The sequence below is a fragment of the Phragmites australis genome, chromosome 11, assembly GCF_958298935.1.
Source record: "Phragmites australis chromosome 11, lpPhrAust1.1, whole genome shotgun sequence".
NCBI lineage: Eukaryota > Viridiplantae > Streptophyta > Magnoliopsida > Poales > Poaceae > Phragmites > Phragmites australis.
Genome location: NC_084931.1, coordinates 28620330 through 28640300, shown reverse-complemented (window position 1 = coordinate 28640300; position 19971 = coordinate 28620330). Strand labels below are relative to the sequence as shown.

Sequence of the window (19971 nt, the reverse complement as noted above, 5' to 3'; positions counted from 1 at the left end):
TTTTATTCTTTTTCGATGAGCATATGGTTTCCAATATTAATAGTGTTGGTGCTCTTTTGGGTAATGAAGTTAATCATGTTGTGCATTCTATTTCTACTGTTAGAAACAAAGAATCAACACATCTAAATAATGTAGATAAAATAGATATATTATCAGATATGCTTGAAAAGGAAGAGAAGGAAATGGAAGATGAGGAGGTGTTGGATCATCTCGCTTTAAGTCACTTATGTGGTGATCTAATGGATGAGGTGATGGACACGAGCAGTGATCATTTATGTGTTCAACAAATTGTCCTGGTTAAGTCTAAAACATTATCTCCTAAAATTAATTGAATTCAAGCTGGTAGTAGTTCTGAGAAAACCAAACTCGTTCTTGATGAAAGCCTTTGTGGAGAAAAAGAATTTCTATAGCATAGTAAATCACCTAGAGGAATATCAGGGGTATCTTGTTAGGGATAGATTTAGACACTTATGACATAGGAGGTATTCTAGAATGTGATTATTATGTAAAATTTCAGCTATGTAATAAGTCGAATGGTTTTAAATGGGCTTTGGTTGTAGTCTATGGAACGGCTCAACCCGAGTTTAAACACATTTTATTATCGGAAATAGTTCACATGTGTAGAAATGAATCATATCTTATTTTAATAGGAGGAGATTTCAATATTTTGAGAGGTCCACATGAAAAGAACAATGACAATTATGATCATAGATGGTCTTTTTTGTTTAATGCCATTATTAGTGGACTAGATCTAAGAGAATTGTAAATGTCAGGGAGGCAATACACATGGGCTAATTCACTGAATGTTCCGACTGTTGAAAAACTGGATAGAATTCTAACAAGCACAGAATGGGAGCAGAATTTCCGCTCTCAACTGTTCAAGCTTTGACTACAAAAATTTCTGATCATACTCCATTGCTACTAAACACAGGAGAGGCATCAGTAGCTAATAATCAATCTATGTTTAAATGTGAACTAGGATGTTTACTACGGGATGGTTTTTTTATATGGTAGCTGAAGTATGGACAAATGAAATGAGTGGTAATACCTCTATAGAGAGATGGCAGGCAAAAATCTGGAGATTGATACAATATCTAAGAGGTTTGGCAAAAAATGTGAGTGAGATGTATAAGAAAGAAAAGAAGAAACTCTTGGACAAACTGGATGAACTCGATAAAAAAATCAGAAAATACATTGATGTCCCATAATGAAGTAAATCTAAAGTATTGTCTCAATGAAAGGTTAGGCCATCTATTGAGAGAAGAAGAAGAAATTAAATGGTACCAACGGATAAATGTCAAAGAGTTACTTCAAGGTGACTCTAATACCAAATATTTTCACTTGGTAGCAAATAGGAAACATAGAAAACAACGAATTTTTCAGCTAGAACAAGATGGGGTAATAATACTTGGGGATGCTGATCTAAATAAACATATCCCAACATACTACAAGGGGTTGTTTGAACATCCAAAGAGTAATAATTTTTCAATAGATGAGACACGACGGGATGACATTCCCTAGGTTTCAGATGTAGAAAATGAAATGTTAATAGCGGTGTTTACGAAAATTGAAGACACACTATACTTTAGATGGAACACAACAAAGCATCGGGTCTAGATAGTTTCCCAGTAGAGTTCTACCAGGCTTTCTGGGAATTGATAAAAGATGACATGATGCCTTTGTTTGAGGACTTCCATAAGAGTTTACTACCTCTGCATAGCCTTAATTTTAGAACCATAATATTATTGTCTAAAAGCAGGGAAGCCACTCAAATCCAACATTATAGGCCTATTTGCCTATTAAATGTAAGTTTCAATTTTTTTACCAAAGTGGCTACAAACAAAATTGCTAGGGTAGCGCAAAAGGTAATAAGTCCAACACAAATGGCTTTTATGTTTGGGAGGAATATTATAGAAGGGGTAGTTATACTACATGAGACTATACATGAGCTTCACCGTAAGAAATTAAATAGGATCATCCTAAAAATATATTTTGAGAAGGCATATGATAAAGTTAGGTGGTCTTTTCTACAACAAATGTTAAGAATGAAGGGTTTCTCATCAAACTAGTGTGAGTGGATAAGATCATTTGTTCAAAGTGGATATGTAGGGATAAATGTGAATGACCAGGTAGGATAGAATTTTTAGACTACGAAAGATCTTAGACAAGGAGATCCTTTATCTCTAATTTTGTAGATATGCTAGCCATTATGATAAACATAGTTAAGAATAATGGTCAATTATCTGGAGGTTGTATTGCATTTAGTTGATGGTGGTATGTCCATCTTACAGTACGCGAATGGTACAATCATCTTTATGGACCATAATTTAGAATAGGCTAAGAATATGAAGTTATTGTTTTGTGCATTTGAATAATTATCTAATCTAAAGATAAATTTCAATAAGATCAAGCTTTTTTTTTGTTATGGGCTAGCAAGTGAATGTGAGGAACACAATTGTTTGATTGTTACATGGGTACCTATCCTTTTAGATACTTAGGTATTCCAATGCATCATAAGAAGCTATGTAATAAGGATCGGAGGATCATTGGAAATAAGTTTGAGAAAAAGTTGAGCAGTTGGAAGAGTAAGCATATGTCAGTTGGGGGTAGACTGATTTTAATGAACTCAGTTTTAACTAGCTTGGCAATGTTTATGCTATCTTTTTTTGTCCCTAAAGGTGTCCTACAAAAATTAGAGTATTATAGATCATGGTTCTTTTGGCAAAGTGATGGTCACAAAAGAAGTATATGCCATAAAACTATAATGTTCACAAAACTATAAGTAGGTTAGCTAGATGGGATATCTTATGCCAACCAAAAGGCTAAGGAGGATTGGAAATCCATAACATTGATTTACAGAACCAATGTTTATTAAGTAAGTGGTTGTTCAAGTTAATCAATGATGATGGTTTATGGCAGGATCTCCTTAGAAATAAGTACCTAAAATTCCAAATAATTTCTCAGGTGGAGAAAAAAATCTGGTGATTTGCAATTTTGGTCAGGACTAATGAATGTCAAAGACAAATTCCTAAATCTAGGTAGGTTCCATCTTAATTATGAAAACCAAATTCGTTTCTGAGAAGATAAGTGGCTAGGCAACTTCACCCTTAGTGAACAAATTCCTAAATCTAGGTAGGAAGAATACATCCGTTGTAACGGTGTTTAACAGAGTTCTACTGAATATTTCATTTCAAAGATCTTTAGTTGGTAATAATCTAATACAATGGCACCAGCTGGTAGCTCGTATTGTGCATGTTCAACTGAATGATCATAATGATACATTTCAGTGCAATTTACATCAGTATGGATAGTTCTTAGTTTGCTCTATGTATATGGCTCTTGTAAACAATGACAATGTAGATGCAAATAGGGTGGTTTAGAAATTAAAGATTCCTTTCAAAATAAAGATCTTTTTTATGGTAGCTAAAGAAAAGTGTTATCCTTACCAAAGATAACTTAGCTAGACGAAATTGGAATGGGAGTAAAAAATGTTGCTTTTGTAGTAACAATAAAACAATTCAACATAATTTTTTTTTTTATTTTCATTATGCTAAGTTTCTGTGGTGTGCAGTTCAGATTGCTTTTAATATTACTATACCATCTAGTATGGATAATTTATTTAAAGCTTGGCTTGCTAGCCGGGGAACAAAGTATAAGAGGCAATTGTTAACAGGGGCATCTGCATTATGCTGGGTTTTATGGCTGAACAGGGATGATATAGTGTTTGACAAATTATCTTCTAAAACTTATATGCAGGTACTATTCAGAGAAACACACTGACTCCACTTTTGGGTGCAACTGCAAATGTGTGAAGAAGACAAGGAGAGCATTCGACTTGCATGCCGTGCTCTAGAGACTACGGTGATGTAATTTTTCGCCAATCATAGATGAAGATTTAGTAATAATTACTGCTTAATAAACTCTCGATATCCAAGCTATATTGATTTTATTGTTTTAAGTTATTTCACCATCACGATGTGTGATGTAGCAGCCTGAGTGCTGTAACTATGTAATAATAATTGTGGTTGGACACTCTCATATTAAATGCTGGGATATTGTATTCCATTATCTAAAAAAGAAGATAAATGAGAAAGAGTTAAAATCTCTATTATATAAAATATGAGTTGGTTCTTACGCACCTCTTCTCCCTAACATCCACCTATATAATAAAATCCCCTAAAATTTGAATAATTTACTTACTTTTGCTATTCACTCTCGTCTTTCAGTCTCTCCGCCTTGTTACTAGCTATAGGTATGAGGTCTATTTACTAATAAAATAAATGAAAAAATTAGGATGAAAATTAGCAGATAACCTCCTCATATTTTTTTATTATATATGAAATTAAACTGCAACATGGCTCTCGACATATTCGTTTGACGGCGCTCTTATGACACATCTACATCTCCATACTTAAATTTGTACTTGATATTACTATGTTTAATATTTACATTTTTGTTGCAACGCTTGAGCACTTAGCTATACCTTTTTAGTGAGAAAATGGGAAATAGTATTGCAACAGTATTGGGCGACGGCCCATAACTCTTCGATTTGGGCGAGCCTAAAGCCCGTTCACCGATCGCTAGGTCCACGGCTCGCCGGCTTCGTAACTTACCCGAGCCCAGCCCACTTACGAGCTCATAAGAAACCCTCGCGGCGCTGCGAACAGACTGCCCCCCCCCCCCCACCTCTCCGCCGCCGCCGCCGCTCTTCGCCTCGCGGCCGCCTGCGGCTTGGCTCCGAAGGTAGTCGTCGTCGAAACGCTCTTCCCTTTCGTCCCTATCCTTGACCAGCTAGTTCTTCATGTACTCGCCTCATTGCGCGCTCTTGTTGTTAGGATCTTGTGTGAATCGCTTCTTTCCGTTTTGTGATCTGGATTTTACCAAGAGAATAGAAGTCGGTGGCTTGTTAGCTTTTGAACTTTGGATGGTTTCTTGCACATTCTTGCGCAATTCAGACACAGGGACAATGGAAGGTATCGAGCTGAAATTTGAGTTGGCTGTGCGTATAGTGATCTTAGGCTTCCCTTCACAGGAACGGATCCGAGCACCGGTACTGAGGCGCTATAGCTGTTTCAATGGCGTAGTTGCCTAATTTTTAGTGTGCTATATGGACCAGCGAACCCGCTTTGCAGCAGATATTTGCTCCTTGTTTCTGCTGCCAGTAGTCCCCCAGCAGCTAAATCATTTTGAGTTCTGAATCTTGACCGTGGATAGTAGTTAGTATTGTGATGTGCATGCTCACCCCCTAATATTTGAAGTGCTTACCATCAGTGACTCCAATCTTGCTGCGAAGCTCGAGGAACTTCATTCTCCTGAGGGATTTCGTCAAGATATCTGCCAGTTGTCCTTCAGTGCAGATGTACTCGACTTCCACCTTCCCTTCCTTGATACAATCATGGATGAAGTGAAAACGAGTATCGATGTGTTTGCTTCGATCATGACAAACTGGATTCTTGCAAAGTGCAATTGCCGACTGATTGTCCATCTTTAACAGCACCTGCTCGGGCTTATCACTTTCGAGATCACTCAGCAATCTGCTCAGCCACAATGCCTGACAAACTGCTGCACTTGCTGCCATATATTCTGCTTCACAAGATGACAATGCTACCACTCTTTGTTTTTGTGATTGGACTACCTCCAAGAAAGGATATCATGCCAGCAAAGTCACTATCAGTAAAGCCCACCAGCTTTGCTCTTTCTGAACTCCTTTCGGCAAAAACATACCCAAAATCTGCAGTTCCTGCTACATACCTTAAAATATGTTTCACTGTAGCCAAATGGGTTTCTCTAGGCTCCTCCATGAATCTGGTAAGGTAGCCGACTGAGAAAGCTATGTCTGGCCTTGTGTGTACTAGGTATCTAAGACTCCCAATCAGACTCTTGTACATTGTCGTGTCTGACAATAACTTGCCTTCATCCTTCTTCAGCTTCAGTCTGGCTTCCATGGGGACATGACAAGGGTTGCAATTTGAGAGACCAGCCTTCTCAATGACCTTGCGTGCATATGCTCCTTGGTTGATGAAGATCCCAGTACTTACCTGCTTAACTTCTATACCCAGGTAGTAGCTAAGCAATCCGAGATCACTCATGCAAAAAAGTGAGCACATTTGAGACTTGAACTTACTGATTTCAGCTGGTTTTGCTCCAGTGATGATGAGATCATCCACACACACTCCTATCATCAGATCTCTTTGAGTGTATACACCATGTTCAGATCTCTTTGAGTGTACACACCATGCTCAGAGCGTCCCATGCGGCTTTTGCGCTGGATTTGCTGCCCAGCATTGCCAGCATCTCGGGTGGCACGGTGCGTAGTATCACTTCCATGGCCATACGATCCTCCCGGAAGTCCTCGACGCTGCGTTCAACTGTGTCCCACAGACCACGGGCTTGCATCATGACTTTCATCATGAGGGACCAGTTGGCGTAGTTTGCCCGCGTGAGCATCGGATACATGGTCGAGCCGCCGATCTCCTTCACCACCTGCCGTACCACTAGATTGCCACCATCGCCGATGCCACTGCCGTTGGCGCCATTGTCGCGGACTCTGGGACGCGGTGGTTACTGTGAACCGCCGGACGTTCTCTCGCTGTTGCCTTGTTCCTACATCACCGGATCAATCGATCAACAACTAGAGGCTCTGATGCCAATTGTTGTAATCTAACACACACGATCACGTTGGAGATTTAGAAGAACACACACGAAAAACTTGAACACAAAGGATTGGCGCTGCTGAACTTAGCAGCTGGTTTTTGGACGTTCTGTATATATAACGAAAATGCAGTAAAACGGTTACAATCGCGTCAAACCTGGTATTACAAACATTGATGTGCGCCATCCCCCACATCCATCTTCACATCCGCGCATTGGCCAAGTATCTAGCTAACAGGAATACCTAGACTCGTGCCAGATCAAACGATCAAGCCCCTAAGACTCGGACTGAACTCTGACTGATGAAACTGACGGACTGAACAACTCTGACGAAACTGAAAACTAACCTACTGAACTTGAGCGCTACAGCAACACTCAAGGATTATTACATCACATACTGATTGCTACATGATAGTGGTTTTAGGCTTTTCTACCCAGGAATGGAACCAGAGCACTGGTACTGAGGCGCTGTAATTGTTTAAATGGCGAAGTTGCCTAATTCTTTAGTGTGCTAAATAGACCAGGGAACCTGCTTTGCACCATAATTTCTTCCATGTTTCTGCTGCTTGTAGTCACCCAATTCAATGTTTGTAAACTGATCGAGACATTGTAAGTTCTTCAGGATGATTCAATCTTTGTAAACCGATTGAGACATTGTTAGTTCTCTAGGATGATTCTAGATACCCGGTGAAATGAAATGAAGTATACGCACTCAGGTGCTATGGCCTTTGTCATTGCATGGTAGCCTATTTCATTGATGTGCGAGATGGACCAGGGTAGAACCCTTGAGGGCAGAAGCGAACTATTTTGTTATGTTCCTGCTGCCTGTTGAGTCCGGATATTTGTATGTTTGCACTTTGCAATATGACTTGGTTACTTTGTGCATTGTTACTATGGGTTGTAAGGTTCTGGAAGTATGGAGTTACTTTATCACTTGATATTATGAATGATGATTTTGTCTTCGATTTAAAAATATCCAGGAGTTTGTGAAGGTTTCTTGGAGCTGAGAAGATGGTGCTGAAGTAAGTTTCTACTTTTGTGATTGCTATTGCAAATGTTCATAGATTTTGTTAGCCAATGCCCTTTGTTTTCTACATGCTTTGGGCATTTAATGTGACTAACGATTGTTAATCTTTGCAATGAGGTTTTCCGGTCTGGAATACTAGACGGCATTTTAAGTATGATCTTCTCTTTGCAGGACAGAACTTTGCCGTTTCAGTGGCCAGAAGATCTATCCAGGGAAAGGCATCCGGTTTATCCGTGCTGATTCTCAGGTTACTTGTTGATACGTTTATTATTGTCAGGAATGTCTCTTGAGCTTAAAAGGTTGTCATGAACTTGTATATATTTTACAGGTGTTCCTTTTTGCCAACTCAAAATGCAAGCGCTACTTCCACAACCGCCTGAAGCCTGCAAAGCTTACCTGGACAGCAATGTACAGGAAGCAACACAAAAAGGTACTGTTTATGTACAGAGCACTGGTACTTTCTTAAGCAACACAAAAAGGTACTTGTGCAATTCTCTTATGATCTCATACTCTTTGGTTGGATGAACTCCATTTTTCTCATAGTTGACATGCTCAAACTTGGTAGTTGAATGTTTTTTCAAGTTCTACTAAGACATGGAAGCAGAATTCCAATAAACCTCTGATTTTTCTATGCTTCAAATAGTTTATTGCCATTTAGGATTGCGATTAAATATGTTTACTTCTGCATTTAGATGCAATGCTGATTTCGCCGAATGAGCACCTCCAGGTGTTCATGTGCATAATGATATATATTCATCTGGGCAGCTGTCCTCTGAATCATGGGATTACATCCTTTGTAGTTTTATCCTTGATTCATTGTCAGTTTGGTTTAATCATGGCTCCGTGTGTATTCTTTCAACTGTTATTTCTGCCACGCTCCTGTTGGTTCTATAATTTCTTATATGTTTTTGGCATTCCTTTTTGTAGGATATCCATGCTGAAGCTGTCAAGAAGAGGCGCCGCACCATCAAGAAGCCATACTCCAGGTCAATTGTCGGTGCTTCATTGGAAGTCATCCAGAAGAAGAGAGCTGAGAAGCCCGAAGTCCGTGATGCTGCTAGAGAAGCGGCTCTTCGGTATGCTTCCTGTCATTTTGTAGAGCTATCCTTTACATGCATCACAATGGTAACCATTTGTTTGGTCTGGTGTAAAATCTGCTTTGTTCATTGAGACGATGGTATACAGAAATGCAATACATACTGATGCCTAATATCAACGCAATTCTCCACTCATTTGGAAGTGTCATGATTTGTATGCCTTTGCAGCGAGATCAAGGAGCGCATCAAGAAGACCAAGGACGAGAAAAAGGCCAAGAAGGCGGAGGTGGCCAAGTCCCAGAAGTCGCAGACGAAGGGCACCGTACAAAAGGGTTCCAAAGGCCCGAAGCTGGGCGGCGGCGGCGGAAAGCGCTGAGTTTCAGCCTGAAAGTTTCTAAGCGTGGCAACCGTCCATTCACTTCGTCAGCGGGCTAAACCTTGTCGCACCAAGACTTCGCTTTGTAAAACCGCGGTTGAATTAGCACGATTGATTTACGTTTCACCGATGCCAGTGATAAACACCATGGCGATGAATGAATTCTCTATCGGGAAAAAAATTGCTGTTCGCATGCTTGTGTTGACCTCTCGCATTGGATTTGACAAGTGTTAGGGCATGTATAATGGGTGCTTATTGGAAAAAAAATCGTTTTTTTTGGCTTATGGAAAAAATCTTTTTTTCGTAATTGCGCTGGTACGGGTGTTTAGGCGGAGGGTAAAGTGCTCGTTTAAGTATCGTTATTTATATTAGGGTGTTTAGGCGGAGGGTAAAGTGCTCGTTTAAGTATTGTTATTTATATTAGTGTTAACAATGGCTAATTATATTTAAACATATGTAGTTTTTGTTTGTAATTTTGATATAGGTGCTTAATACAATAAGTTTTACATGTCTAACAGAAACGCCTGAAGACTTAGGATTCAGTCAGAGAACAAATAGTGGGAAGATAAAGGTATTTTTTTTTTCTCTTTGGTACCAAGCATCAAAAAGAAAAGAGAAATAAAAATATAGATATAGTCGCTGCTCTTTTTATAGTTCTAATCTCCATTTCTATTCTCATTGCCTCTTCCTTTGTACCATCCAAATCCTTTTCTTCAGTCTTTTTCTCATCAAACTCTTAAGCATAAGATGTTTCTGCACCTTTTGTAGCAGTTTGAACCTCATTATAACAAACATATGGATTCTCAAAAGTTTCGAACTCGCTTACTTCTTCTTTGAAGGTAATCGAAGAGCAAGTAGATTCAATCTTTAAATGTGTATGAATAGCTTTTTTTTCCTCTTCTCAATCTTCCTCAACCTTAAATTGATCTTGTCTTTATGTTCCTTTATCTTCACGATATTGTGAGTGTAAAACTGAATATAGCTTTAAGGGCACTCTTGGTAAAGGAAGGAGAGTCACGTGAGAAAGATGCAAGCCTCGGTGATGCCCTTTGTGCTGTGCTAGGAGCTGACCTTGGAGGTGGCATGATGAAGATGAAGATGATTTTGAACCCACCAATTTTACCCTATAAGACTCATGCTTCACTTCCTTAAAGAAACTCTTCTTTTCTTTAAGACCTTCTCGATCATAAACATGATATATAACGTATAGGCACAACTACTGCTAGGTGTGTGAGATAGTGTGTATCTCTTTCCAAATAAAGTCCGTCACACTAAAAGGATCACCCTCATTGTACATCCTAGCGAGCAAATTTTTTGTGTTCCCTTGAACTTAGTGGAATCACCACTTTTTGAAGCTAAGGTGAGATGGAACAAAGAGTTTAGACATTTGTAGAACGGCCTCAAGCCTTTTGTTGTGCCAAAAGTCACTTCGTCTCGATTATCATACATAAAATCCATTTCTTTAGAGGAGAGTTGTGTCTCATTATGAATCTTAGTCTTGCTTGTGTCTCGGACATCAATCCAAATAAACGAGCGAAAGACTGATATTTGATCTTGTATTTCTCTCATTCGATCATCCAAAATATTGATTGTTTTTCTTCATGGTTATAGTAGAGAGTGGCATAAAATTGATATAACCTCATCACTCCAATAATATTTGGCTCGTTATCGGTGATATGGGAACCGGGGGTTTCCGAGTCCCAAGGCCAGGACAGCGCAGTGCCACATGGCGTCATCCCTCAGGGACCATCTCCTCGAGGGCCCGAGAAAAGCCAGATCCGGGAGGGGGTGCTCGGGGCCAAGAACAGTTAGTCCCCGAGTACCCAGAGTTCCCAAAGGACCCGAGAAGAGCCAAGTCCGGATGGGGGTGCTAGGAGCCAAGAACAGTTGGTCTCCGAGTACCCAGAGTTCTCCGAGGACCTGAGAAGAGCCAGATCCAGGAGGGGGTGCTCGGGGCTAAGAACAGTTGGTCCCCGAGTACCCAGAGTTCCCCGAGGATCTGAGAAGCCCCTTACCGGTGGACCCTGCAAGGGCTCCACGATGAGGTGTCGATCGGTGGGAGGCTCGATGCTGCATTTAAGGGGGAGCGTGGACGGTCACATCCAACCACTCCTCCCCACGTCTGTCGTACTGAGTACGTCAGTCCCTACCACCGCCTGGAAGGGAGGCGTGAGCATATTTAATGCAACGAGTCCCATTGCATGTCCTTCGCGAGGCCCAAGGAGAAAAACAGCTTGAAGATATCGGTGATGGGCTCGAGGCGTATCGCCTGTCGCCCTGCTGCGTCAGACCGTGTCAGATCTACTCTGATCGGACGGGCATGAGAAGATACTCAGTGGCTGGCCGGTGGGCCCCCTGCACGTGCTAAAGTTGGGGCGTAAAGACCAACGGGACCGTCCGAGGGGCGCATTTTTCAACCCCTGTAACATCAAACTGTAGACCCATGATGGTTGTTTCCATTTATGGTTTACGGGAACTTGTGCCCCCGTTCTGGGCACACCCCGGAGGGCCTCCCCCCGGTAGATAAAAGGGGGGAGAGCTTCGTAGAAAAACAAGTAAAAAAGAGACTTAGACCTTCACTGGAGTTCGTGGCTCACAGCACCTTGAAGACAAGCCAACAAGAGACAAAAAGACCTTGTAACACAGAGATTCAGAGAAAGGCATTCCAAGAGCATTAATAACACACCAGACACATAAGAGTAGCGTATTACGCCTCCATGCGATCCGAACCTGTCTAAATCTCTTGTGTATTTACTCATACTAGTCGACGATTATTCGTCCCGCCTAAGTCTCATACAGTCGCATTAACCCCACATACGAGTTAGATCCAGAATCAGCCCCCGGCCGAATCTCAAAGGGGGTCCCTCAGGATCCCCGCTTGCGGTGTTCATCCACCGACACCTACTGTTATGAAGTCTACACCAAATGGTGATTACCTTCAACGTGTTTTCTAATATTTATATGTATAGAGACTAAGTATTTGACAGTGACTGTGTGCCATCCATTTTCAAAATGGAGACCAATACTTTAGCAGGGAATTTTTCGTTTGTCATGAAGATCTACACCAATAATTATTCAATCCTCATATTGACTTTTAATTTTGCATTGTTACCTAATATTAGCATGTACAGAGTCTATGTCTTTGACAGTGATCATATGTCACCCACTTCCTCAGAAGTGGAGTCCAAGACAATACCAGTAGATTTTTCGTCTGTTGTGTATTATAGGTTTACACCTTAATATCATGCTTGACATATTTTGGTTCATATTTTTTCTTAAATAAATAGCAAAAATAATGCAAAATATTTTTTATGAATATCTTCTATAATATTGGTAAAACACAAGGCAGTGGAGAGTTTCTCATCCACTACTGTGAGGTCCACATCACATTACATCAATATGATGACTATCTTCAACGTGTATAACCAAGATTTATAGAACGAGACTATATTTTTGCAGTGATTATCAAATCACCTATTCCTTTAGGAATAGAGACCGAAACATTAGCAACGACCTAGTCGCTTATTCTTTATAGAAGACTATATCGATATTCAAGACACATCTTGAATTTAAATTATGCACACATTACAACATTTCCATGCTATTTAATTTACTATCTTGGTAAATTAATTGAATACATGATCATTTCATATAGTACATAGCTCATATTTCCAACAAAAGTTTAATAAACTCATGTTAGATGGTCACAACTATCTAACTTGGGCTATGGACGTAAATCTCTATTTAACGTCCCGATGGCTTTTTGCAACAATAACTGGATCTTAACTTGAAGCCCCAGTGGTATTTGGACAACTCAAATATGTTGCCTTATATTTTCATGGCGTTACCTCCAATCAGATCCAATATCTGATGGAAGAGGATCCACATACTCTTTGGACATCAAATAATTACTCATTCAGAGAGCGCTATGATTAGTAACAAGGTTTTCTTTCTGCCAAAAGTGATACACAAATAATTACTCATTCGTTTATAGGACTTTAAGTCCGTGGCAGAATATACCTATGATGTTCACAAATTCTGCTCACAATTGCATTTTTGTGATCAACCCATCTCAGACGTGGATATGATCAAGAAGATTTTATCCACTTTCTTCCAAGCTAACAGGGTAATGCCACAGCAATACTACACCTGGAAGAAATTCAAAGGAAAGTGGAAACACAATATTAAGCAAAAATTTCATGGATTTAACAAGGGTAATGGTGTTTTTAAGAAAAATGGCCACAATGACAACTCGCAAGTTTGTCATAAGTGTGGATGTACGAATTCTCATACTAATAAATGTCATACCCTTAAGCATCTGGTTGATCTATACTTCATATCTATTGGAAAGAGAAAATAAGTTCAAGGGGATAAATTTCAAACTCACTTCAATCCGGAAATACCGTGGAAGCAAGTTGTTCTTAATATGTTCCTTCAGAGCGTAACAACAACAAAATCTAGCAAAAAAACTGGATGACTTCCTCAATTAAGGTAGCATGCTTGTGGAATATAATTCCAAGATAAGTTTGGAGACAACAATTAGTCTCCTAAATCTCCAAGAATTGTTATAAACATATCTCAGTACTATTAAATATTGTAATTTTTTTATTGTCATTATTTGTATCTCCAAAAGATACAATTGATATGAATTCTGTATGAGTTAACTTTGATGTACTCTATATAGATTTTACAGAAAAAAAAATCAGATCAAGGAGGCAATATGTTTAGTGGACAATTGTACCACTAATACTATATTAATAGAGACAAGTATTTCCATACTCTTAAAAAGAGGCAAGAAAATATTACGACAATTGCTAGGCACGATACATTGATTGTCGGTTCCGTCAGGGTCACAATCATTCTCCCCATTAGTATTTGTAACATCCCGAGTTTTTAACATGTTAATTAACTATAAATTTTACTCCTAATTAAAACTTTTTATGATTAATTAAGCTAACTAAAGTCAAGAAAATATAGGTATGTATATGAATATATATACCAGTATGTATACATTCATATATGTTAAATGGACTAAGTATTCCACATTGTACCAAGTTTATTTCTAAAATAATCCCTGCATTAAATTGGTTCATATGTGTTGCTTTATGGTTTTATGGTTCTTTCTGTGAAGATTTGAAATTGAATGTCTCTCAATTTCAAATGTACTCTTAGATTCTATTTAGCTCAAATCCAATTTGATTCAAATCATCTTCCAAATCCTAGAGTGTTACTTCCAAATCCAAATTCAAATGTCCCCATTTGAATTTATGACAAGACCAAACTTGAATTCAAATTCAAAAACACTCTTTTGAATTTATTCCAAAACCCTACCTCTTTTTTTCCTTTTTCCTTTTCAACCATTTTTCTCCTAACTCAATCTCCCCCTCCCTTCTCTCTTTCTCAGCCCAGTCGGCCCGGCCTTCCTCCCCCTCTTTTCTCCCTTGCGCGGCCCAGCCAACCCGACTCCTTTTCCACTTTCCTTCCTCCGTGCCTGGCCCACTCGCGCGTGCTGCTGGCCTAGCCTCACCGCGCGCTGGCCTGCTAGCTCGCGTACGAGCACGCGAGCTCAGCTACCCACGTGTCGGCCATCCGCGCCCGCGCCTCCGTCATCTACCTTCCTCCTCTAGCATGACATAGTGTTGTATTTTCCCTGCCACCTTCTCTAAGAAATATCGCCGTGACACCCTCCGCGTTCTCACTCTCTCTCTCTCTACCCATGCTTGCGCCACCCATACCACTACACAGCGCGACTTTCGCGCCCACGCTCGCGCGTGGACAGCGCAGAGTGCCCGTGCCACGGGGAAAATGGTGGGTGCCACCCGACACCTCACCGCAGCGTTACCCGCCAATGTTCGCCCGACATCATGTGCCCACTGCCTCACTGCACCCCTTCCCCTCTATAAATAGTGCAACCCAGTCCCTCTCCTTCCCATTTTCCCTAATTTACCGTCGCCATTGCACGACACCGTAGCTCACCGTCATCGATCTGTCGTCCACATGCTACCCAGGAGCTCGAGGAGGACGCCGTCGTCCCTATGCCGCTCTCTGGCCAGAAGCCCGATGGGAGCCCACCGGTGTCGGTAGCCGAGCTGCCTTCGCCGCCACCGCTCCATCGCATCGCTGGCTGCCAGCCAACTTCTCACCAACCTTGAGCTCGGTAAGCATCGTCGTCCCCTCGTGTATCCTCTTAGCTATTGTATAGCCGTGGAGCAGTCGAGGCCGACATGTGGGATGGAGGATGTTGACTCTCCATCCATGTGCATTGAGAGCTCCTGCCCACAGAAGGCGACAAGACCCTCTTGCACTTCTTCTCCTCCTGGTGGTATTCAACTTGAACTCGACCGTGAGAGAGGTGCCCACTAACTTGTTGAAGTCAACGAACTCATGAGCCGATAGCTGGTCTTGCATCTTTGAGTTGAGACCATTCACAAAGTGGTATTGCTTCCGCTCATAGATGTTGATCTCATCTTGAGCATACTGTGCAAGGTGATTGAACACCTGCACATATTCCATCATCGATCTATCTCCTTGCTTGAGGTCCATAAACTCTCAACTTTTGATCTCCATAAGGTCCTTAGGAATATGAAAGTCATAGAATGTCTGGTGGAACTTCAACCAAGACACCCAGTGATTGGCGGGGTGCATGGGCAGAAAGTTGAAACATCATGCGCCCGCCGCACCCTGAAGCTGATGGGCGGTGAAGAGAGCCTTCTCGTGGTCCTTGCACCTAAGGAGAGCGAGCTTCTGCTTGATAATCCGAAGCCAGTGGTTGGCATCTAGAGGATCCTCAGCTCGCGTGAAGGTGGACAACTGAGTTCGAAGGAAATCGGCGAAGTCATCGTAGCGCCTGGCCCCACCTCCTCCTTGAGGGCCGTGTTGCGCACGAGGGCCTTGAGGAGAACAGTTTGAGCTTGGCAGTTTTGCTCTATCTGCATCAGAATATCCGCTATAGGAGCATATGTAAGTGGGTAGTTTCATGTATGAGAAAGGTTATCTTAGGTCCAAAAGGATATACCCGAGTCGTGTGGGTAAAGATGTACCCACTGCAGGGTGTAAGAATAATTCGAATAACCACATCTCGGTCATGAGCATGCTTAAGTTTCATTGGACATCAATCGTAGAATTTCGATTAGTTTGGAAAAAAAAGGGAAAGTATGGGGGCTTTTAGGAAAAGCATCTGCTGATGCTTAAGTAAGTTGAGCAAGTTTACATTTTTTGGAGTTTTTTTTATCATTAATGGTTAATGCTAGGTGTTCATGTTATTATGTTAATTAAAGTGTTTTCGCTAAATCAACTTAACCTTGTGGCTATTCCTTGCTATCCAACTAAATGTATTATTCTTGGAGTTGAGATAGTATATACCCCAATTGTGTAAGTCTTGCAAGTACTTTCGTACTCAGGGTGTTGCTCTTAAGTTGTTGCACGTAATGACGAACTGTTGTTTGGATATTTTTATCCTGCTGATGCCAACGATGAGCAGAAGTAGATGAGGAATGCCTGAGCTAATCCCAGTGGTGCCTTATGGGCAATGGCACCACTGGCCTTTTGTTTTATTAATATTTTTTGCTGCGTATGAACACTCTGATACTAAGTAGAAACTGGACTTGTGAACAAGTTATGTAATAAAAGTTAAACTTTTGCACTCTATTTATATCTTGTGATGAAACTATGTTATAAACGGTATATACTGAGATCTTAAGGTTTGTTGGGCATATATCGGGACTACCGGAATTGCTCTCGTCAATTAGTAGCCGCGATAGATGTTTTTAGATAAGTGTTAGCACTCGACACATCAAATGACGGGTGTGTGCTAGCTCTTATCTTTATAGACAGCCAGCACTGTCGATTAAGCCGAGTGTGATTTAGACGGGTCTGAAAAGCCTTCTAATATAAGTCATCGAAATTAGACTCTCGTCACTACTTAAACTAATCATTCTGAAATAATTATATGAAGCATCACATGAATGTGTATAGTTTCACGAAATGATTAACCACACATAATAATCATGTGGTATTAGTTCATCAAAATCATCTACCATTATTCTTAGAGTTGAGATAGTATATACCACAATTGTGTAAGTCTTGCAAGTACTTTCGTACTCAGGGTGTTGCTCTTAAGTTGTTGCAAGTAATAACAAACTATTGTTTGGATATTTTTATCCTACTGATGCCAGTGATGAGCAGAAATAGATGAGGAATGTCTGAGCTAATCCCGATGGTGCCTTATGGGCAATGATACCACTAGCCTTTTGTTTTATTAATATTTTTCGCTGCGTATGAACACTCTGATACTAAGTATAAATTGGACTTGTGAACAAGGTATGTATTAAAAGTAAATATTTGCACTCTATTTATATCTTGTGATAAAACTATGTTATAAACGATATATGCTGGGATCTTAAGCTTTGTTGAGTATATATCGGGACTGCCGGAATTACTCTCGTCTTAATCGAATAGTAGCTGAAATGAATGTTTTTAGATAAGTGTTAGCACACGACACGTCAAATGATGGGTATGTGCTAGCTCTTATCTTTATAGATAATTGGCACTATCGATTAAGCCGAGTGTGATTTGGAAAGGTCTGACAAGCCTTCTAATATAAGTCATTGAAATTAGACTCTTGTCACTACTTAAACTAATCATTCTGAAATAATTATATAAAGGATCACATAAATAAGTATAGTTTCACGGAATGTTTAACCACACATAATAATCATGTGGTATTAGTTCATCAAAATCATCTACATTATCTATAAAGATAATGTTGCTTGTATTGCTCGAATGCATACAAGTTACACACACATATATATAGAGAGAGAGAGGATAGATACTTTGCAAATAATATTATGTGATAATCTTAAAGATTTATTCACAAAGTCTATACCAATATATTTATTTCATTCATGAAATTGGTATGAGACCGCTTTAAAATATGCAAAGTTCAGGGGAGCAAATTCCTAATACATAACCTATTATGATTCTTAGATCATAAATATTACACTCTTTCCATTTATGAGTTTTTTAATCATAATTTCTCATATAAGATTTTTAATAAGATAATATCAATACAAACAGATATACCATATTATTTCTCATATTTTTTTCATTAAGTTTTTAAGAAGTTTTCGATGGTATATTATGATTATTTTTTCTCATATTTTTTCACAGGATTTTTGAAAGAGATTTTATTGTGTTATATATAGATGACCAAATTAACTAAAGAGGAGTGTTATGACATAAATACTAACGATCAATTAGACGTATATTAAGGAGAGATACCTCTCTAAAGAGAGATATATGTCTCCTCCAAAAGATATGAATTTATCCTTTATTATGTATAAATTAACATGAGTGTGATAAAAAAAATTAACTAAATTTCATTCTCTGCTCTTAACGGTCTCTACTGTTCATTGATTTCTACTGTCGAGAAACTGGCTCCGGTTGGTGTGAAATCGCTGGCCACTTTCGACTCCAGCGTCTTTTCGCTTCCCTCCCTCCCTTCCTCGTAAACCGCGGAAGTGTGTACGACGACGCACGGCTGGCTCGAGCAGGTGCACCGAAGGGATCAAGGGAAGCACGCACGCAGCACACAGGGTGGTGCGAGTGCGAGTGCGACTACGTGCCCGCTGGTCACCGGCACGCAAAAGATTCTGCCGCCGCCGCTGCTGGTGGTGGTCGGTCTCTCCCTCGTCTCTCGAGTCCAGTGCCCCGCCCGCCGCGCGTGCGCCGCTGTCTAGTCGCGGCTCGCCTCCTCGCTGTCCTGTGCCATTTATTGCCGACGCCTCGACATGACTTCACGTCTATTAGTAGCACTTCACTGCGGGACGACGAACCAACCGAAGCCGGCAAGGTTTGAACTGCGGCCGGCCGCGAGGGGCAACGGACGCACAACCGTTCGCCGCCGCTGCCTGAACTGCGAATCCACGACCGTCCAGCCGTCCAGGTCTCTCTCTCTCTCTCTCTCTCTCTCTCTCTCTCTCTCTCTCTCTCTCTCTCTCTCTCTCTCTCTCTCTCTTTGCGCGGAGGGTGCAGCCTGATGATCTCACCTCACGCGTGCCTGCGCCGAGTGGCAGCAGTCTCTTCGTTTTTCCTCCTCGTCTCTTCGTCTCCCCCGCTTCTCGCTCCTGCGTGCGTGCTGCCTTGGTTCCGAGGCGGCTAGTTGCTTCTCCGTGCGCCTCGCCGTGGAGCATCCATATATTTGGGCAAATGTGTGGTGCGATTGATGTAGGGATTCCTGATCAAGACATAAAGTTGGGAGTTGGGATTGGAGGCGTCTAGGTCACAGCCACCGAATTTGTGAACAAGGTCTCATCGTTTAGAACCTCGGGGACCAAAGCGCCCTTTTTTGCCAAATTTGGGGGAACAATTTGGTCACAAACCCTTTTTTATTGACCGACCTTGATGACCAGTTGGCTAGATTTAGTACTATTCTCTTGTTGTCCAATAGAGCAATGACGATGCCAATGATCTGCCGAAATGTTTTCTTTCTTTCTGACGTCATTGACATCTGATTCCAACAAGCATGCCACGGGTTTGATGTTAGTCATCATTCTTTACGAATTGCTTGAGCTTGATGTTCGTGACCGCTCTAATACTTCTAGGTATCAAGTCTGCCACTCATATGAGTGAGCATAATGGTCAAAACATTCGGAGGAATGGATGGTGGCATCATTGAAGTCCTTCAGCGAGGTCAAATGCAGAGCGATAAATCGACCAAACAAATCAACTCTCCAAGTAAACCTAGCCTTACTGGGGTAACACAGGTTCTTTCTTTATATTGGTTTGCAAATTAGATGCAATCAGATGTATACTCAACTTTCTATAAATATCATTTATCATGGAGTAAAAAGGTGTCGCCATCAAAGGCTCCAAATAAGAAC

The 19971-nt window shown here is 40.8% G+C and overlaps 1 protein-coding gene across 2 annotated transcripts; it reads left to right on the top strand.

The window, feature by feature from the left end:
- Positions 1-4670: 4670 nt before the first annotated feature.
- On the top strand, positions 4671-9288 carry LOC133885349 (large ribosomal subunit protein eL24-like). 2 transcript variants are annotated; one of them, XM_062325048.1, is made up of 6 exons: positions 4671-4743; positions 7632-7673; positions 7850-7925; positions 8007-8108; positions 8606-8754; positions 8944-9288. In XM_062325048.1, the coding sequence occupies exons 2-6, from the start codon at positions 7663-7665 to the stop codon at positions 9089-9091; spliced, it is 486 nt and encodes a 161-aa protein (XP_062181032.1). In that variant the 5' UTR covers positions 4671-4743; positions 7632-7662; the 3' UTR covers positions 9092-9288. The 2 variants fall into 2 exon arrangements, with proteins under 2 accessions (XP_062181032.1, XP_062181033.1); XM_062325049.1 differs by lacking the exon at positions 4671-4743 and adding an exon at positions 5274-5359.
- The last annotated feature ends 10683 nt before the right edge of the window (positions 9289-19971 follow it).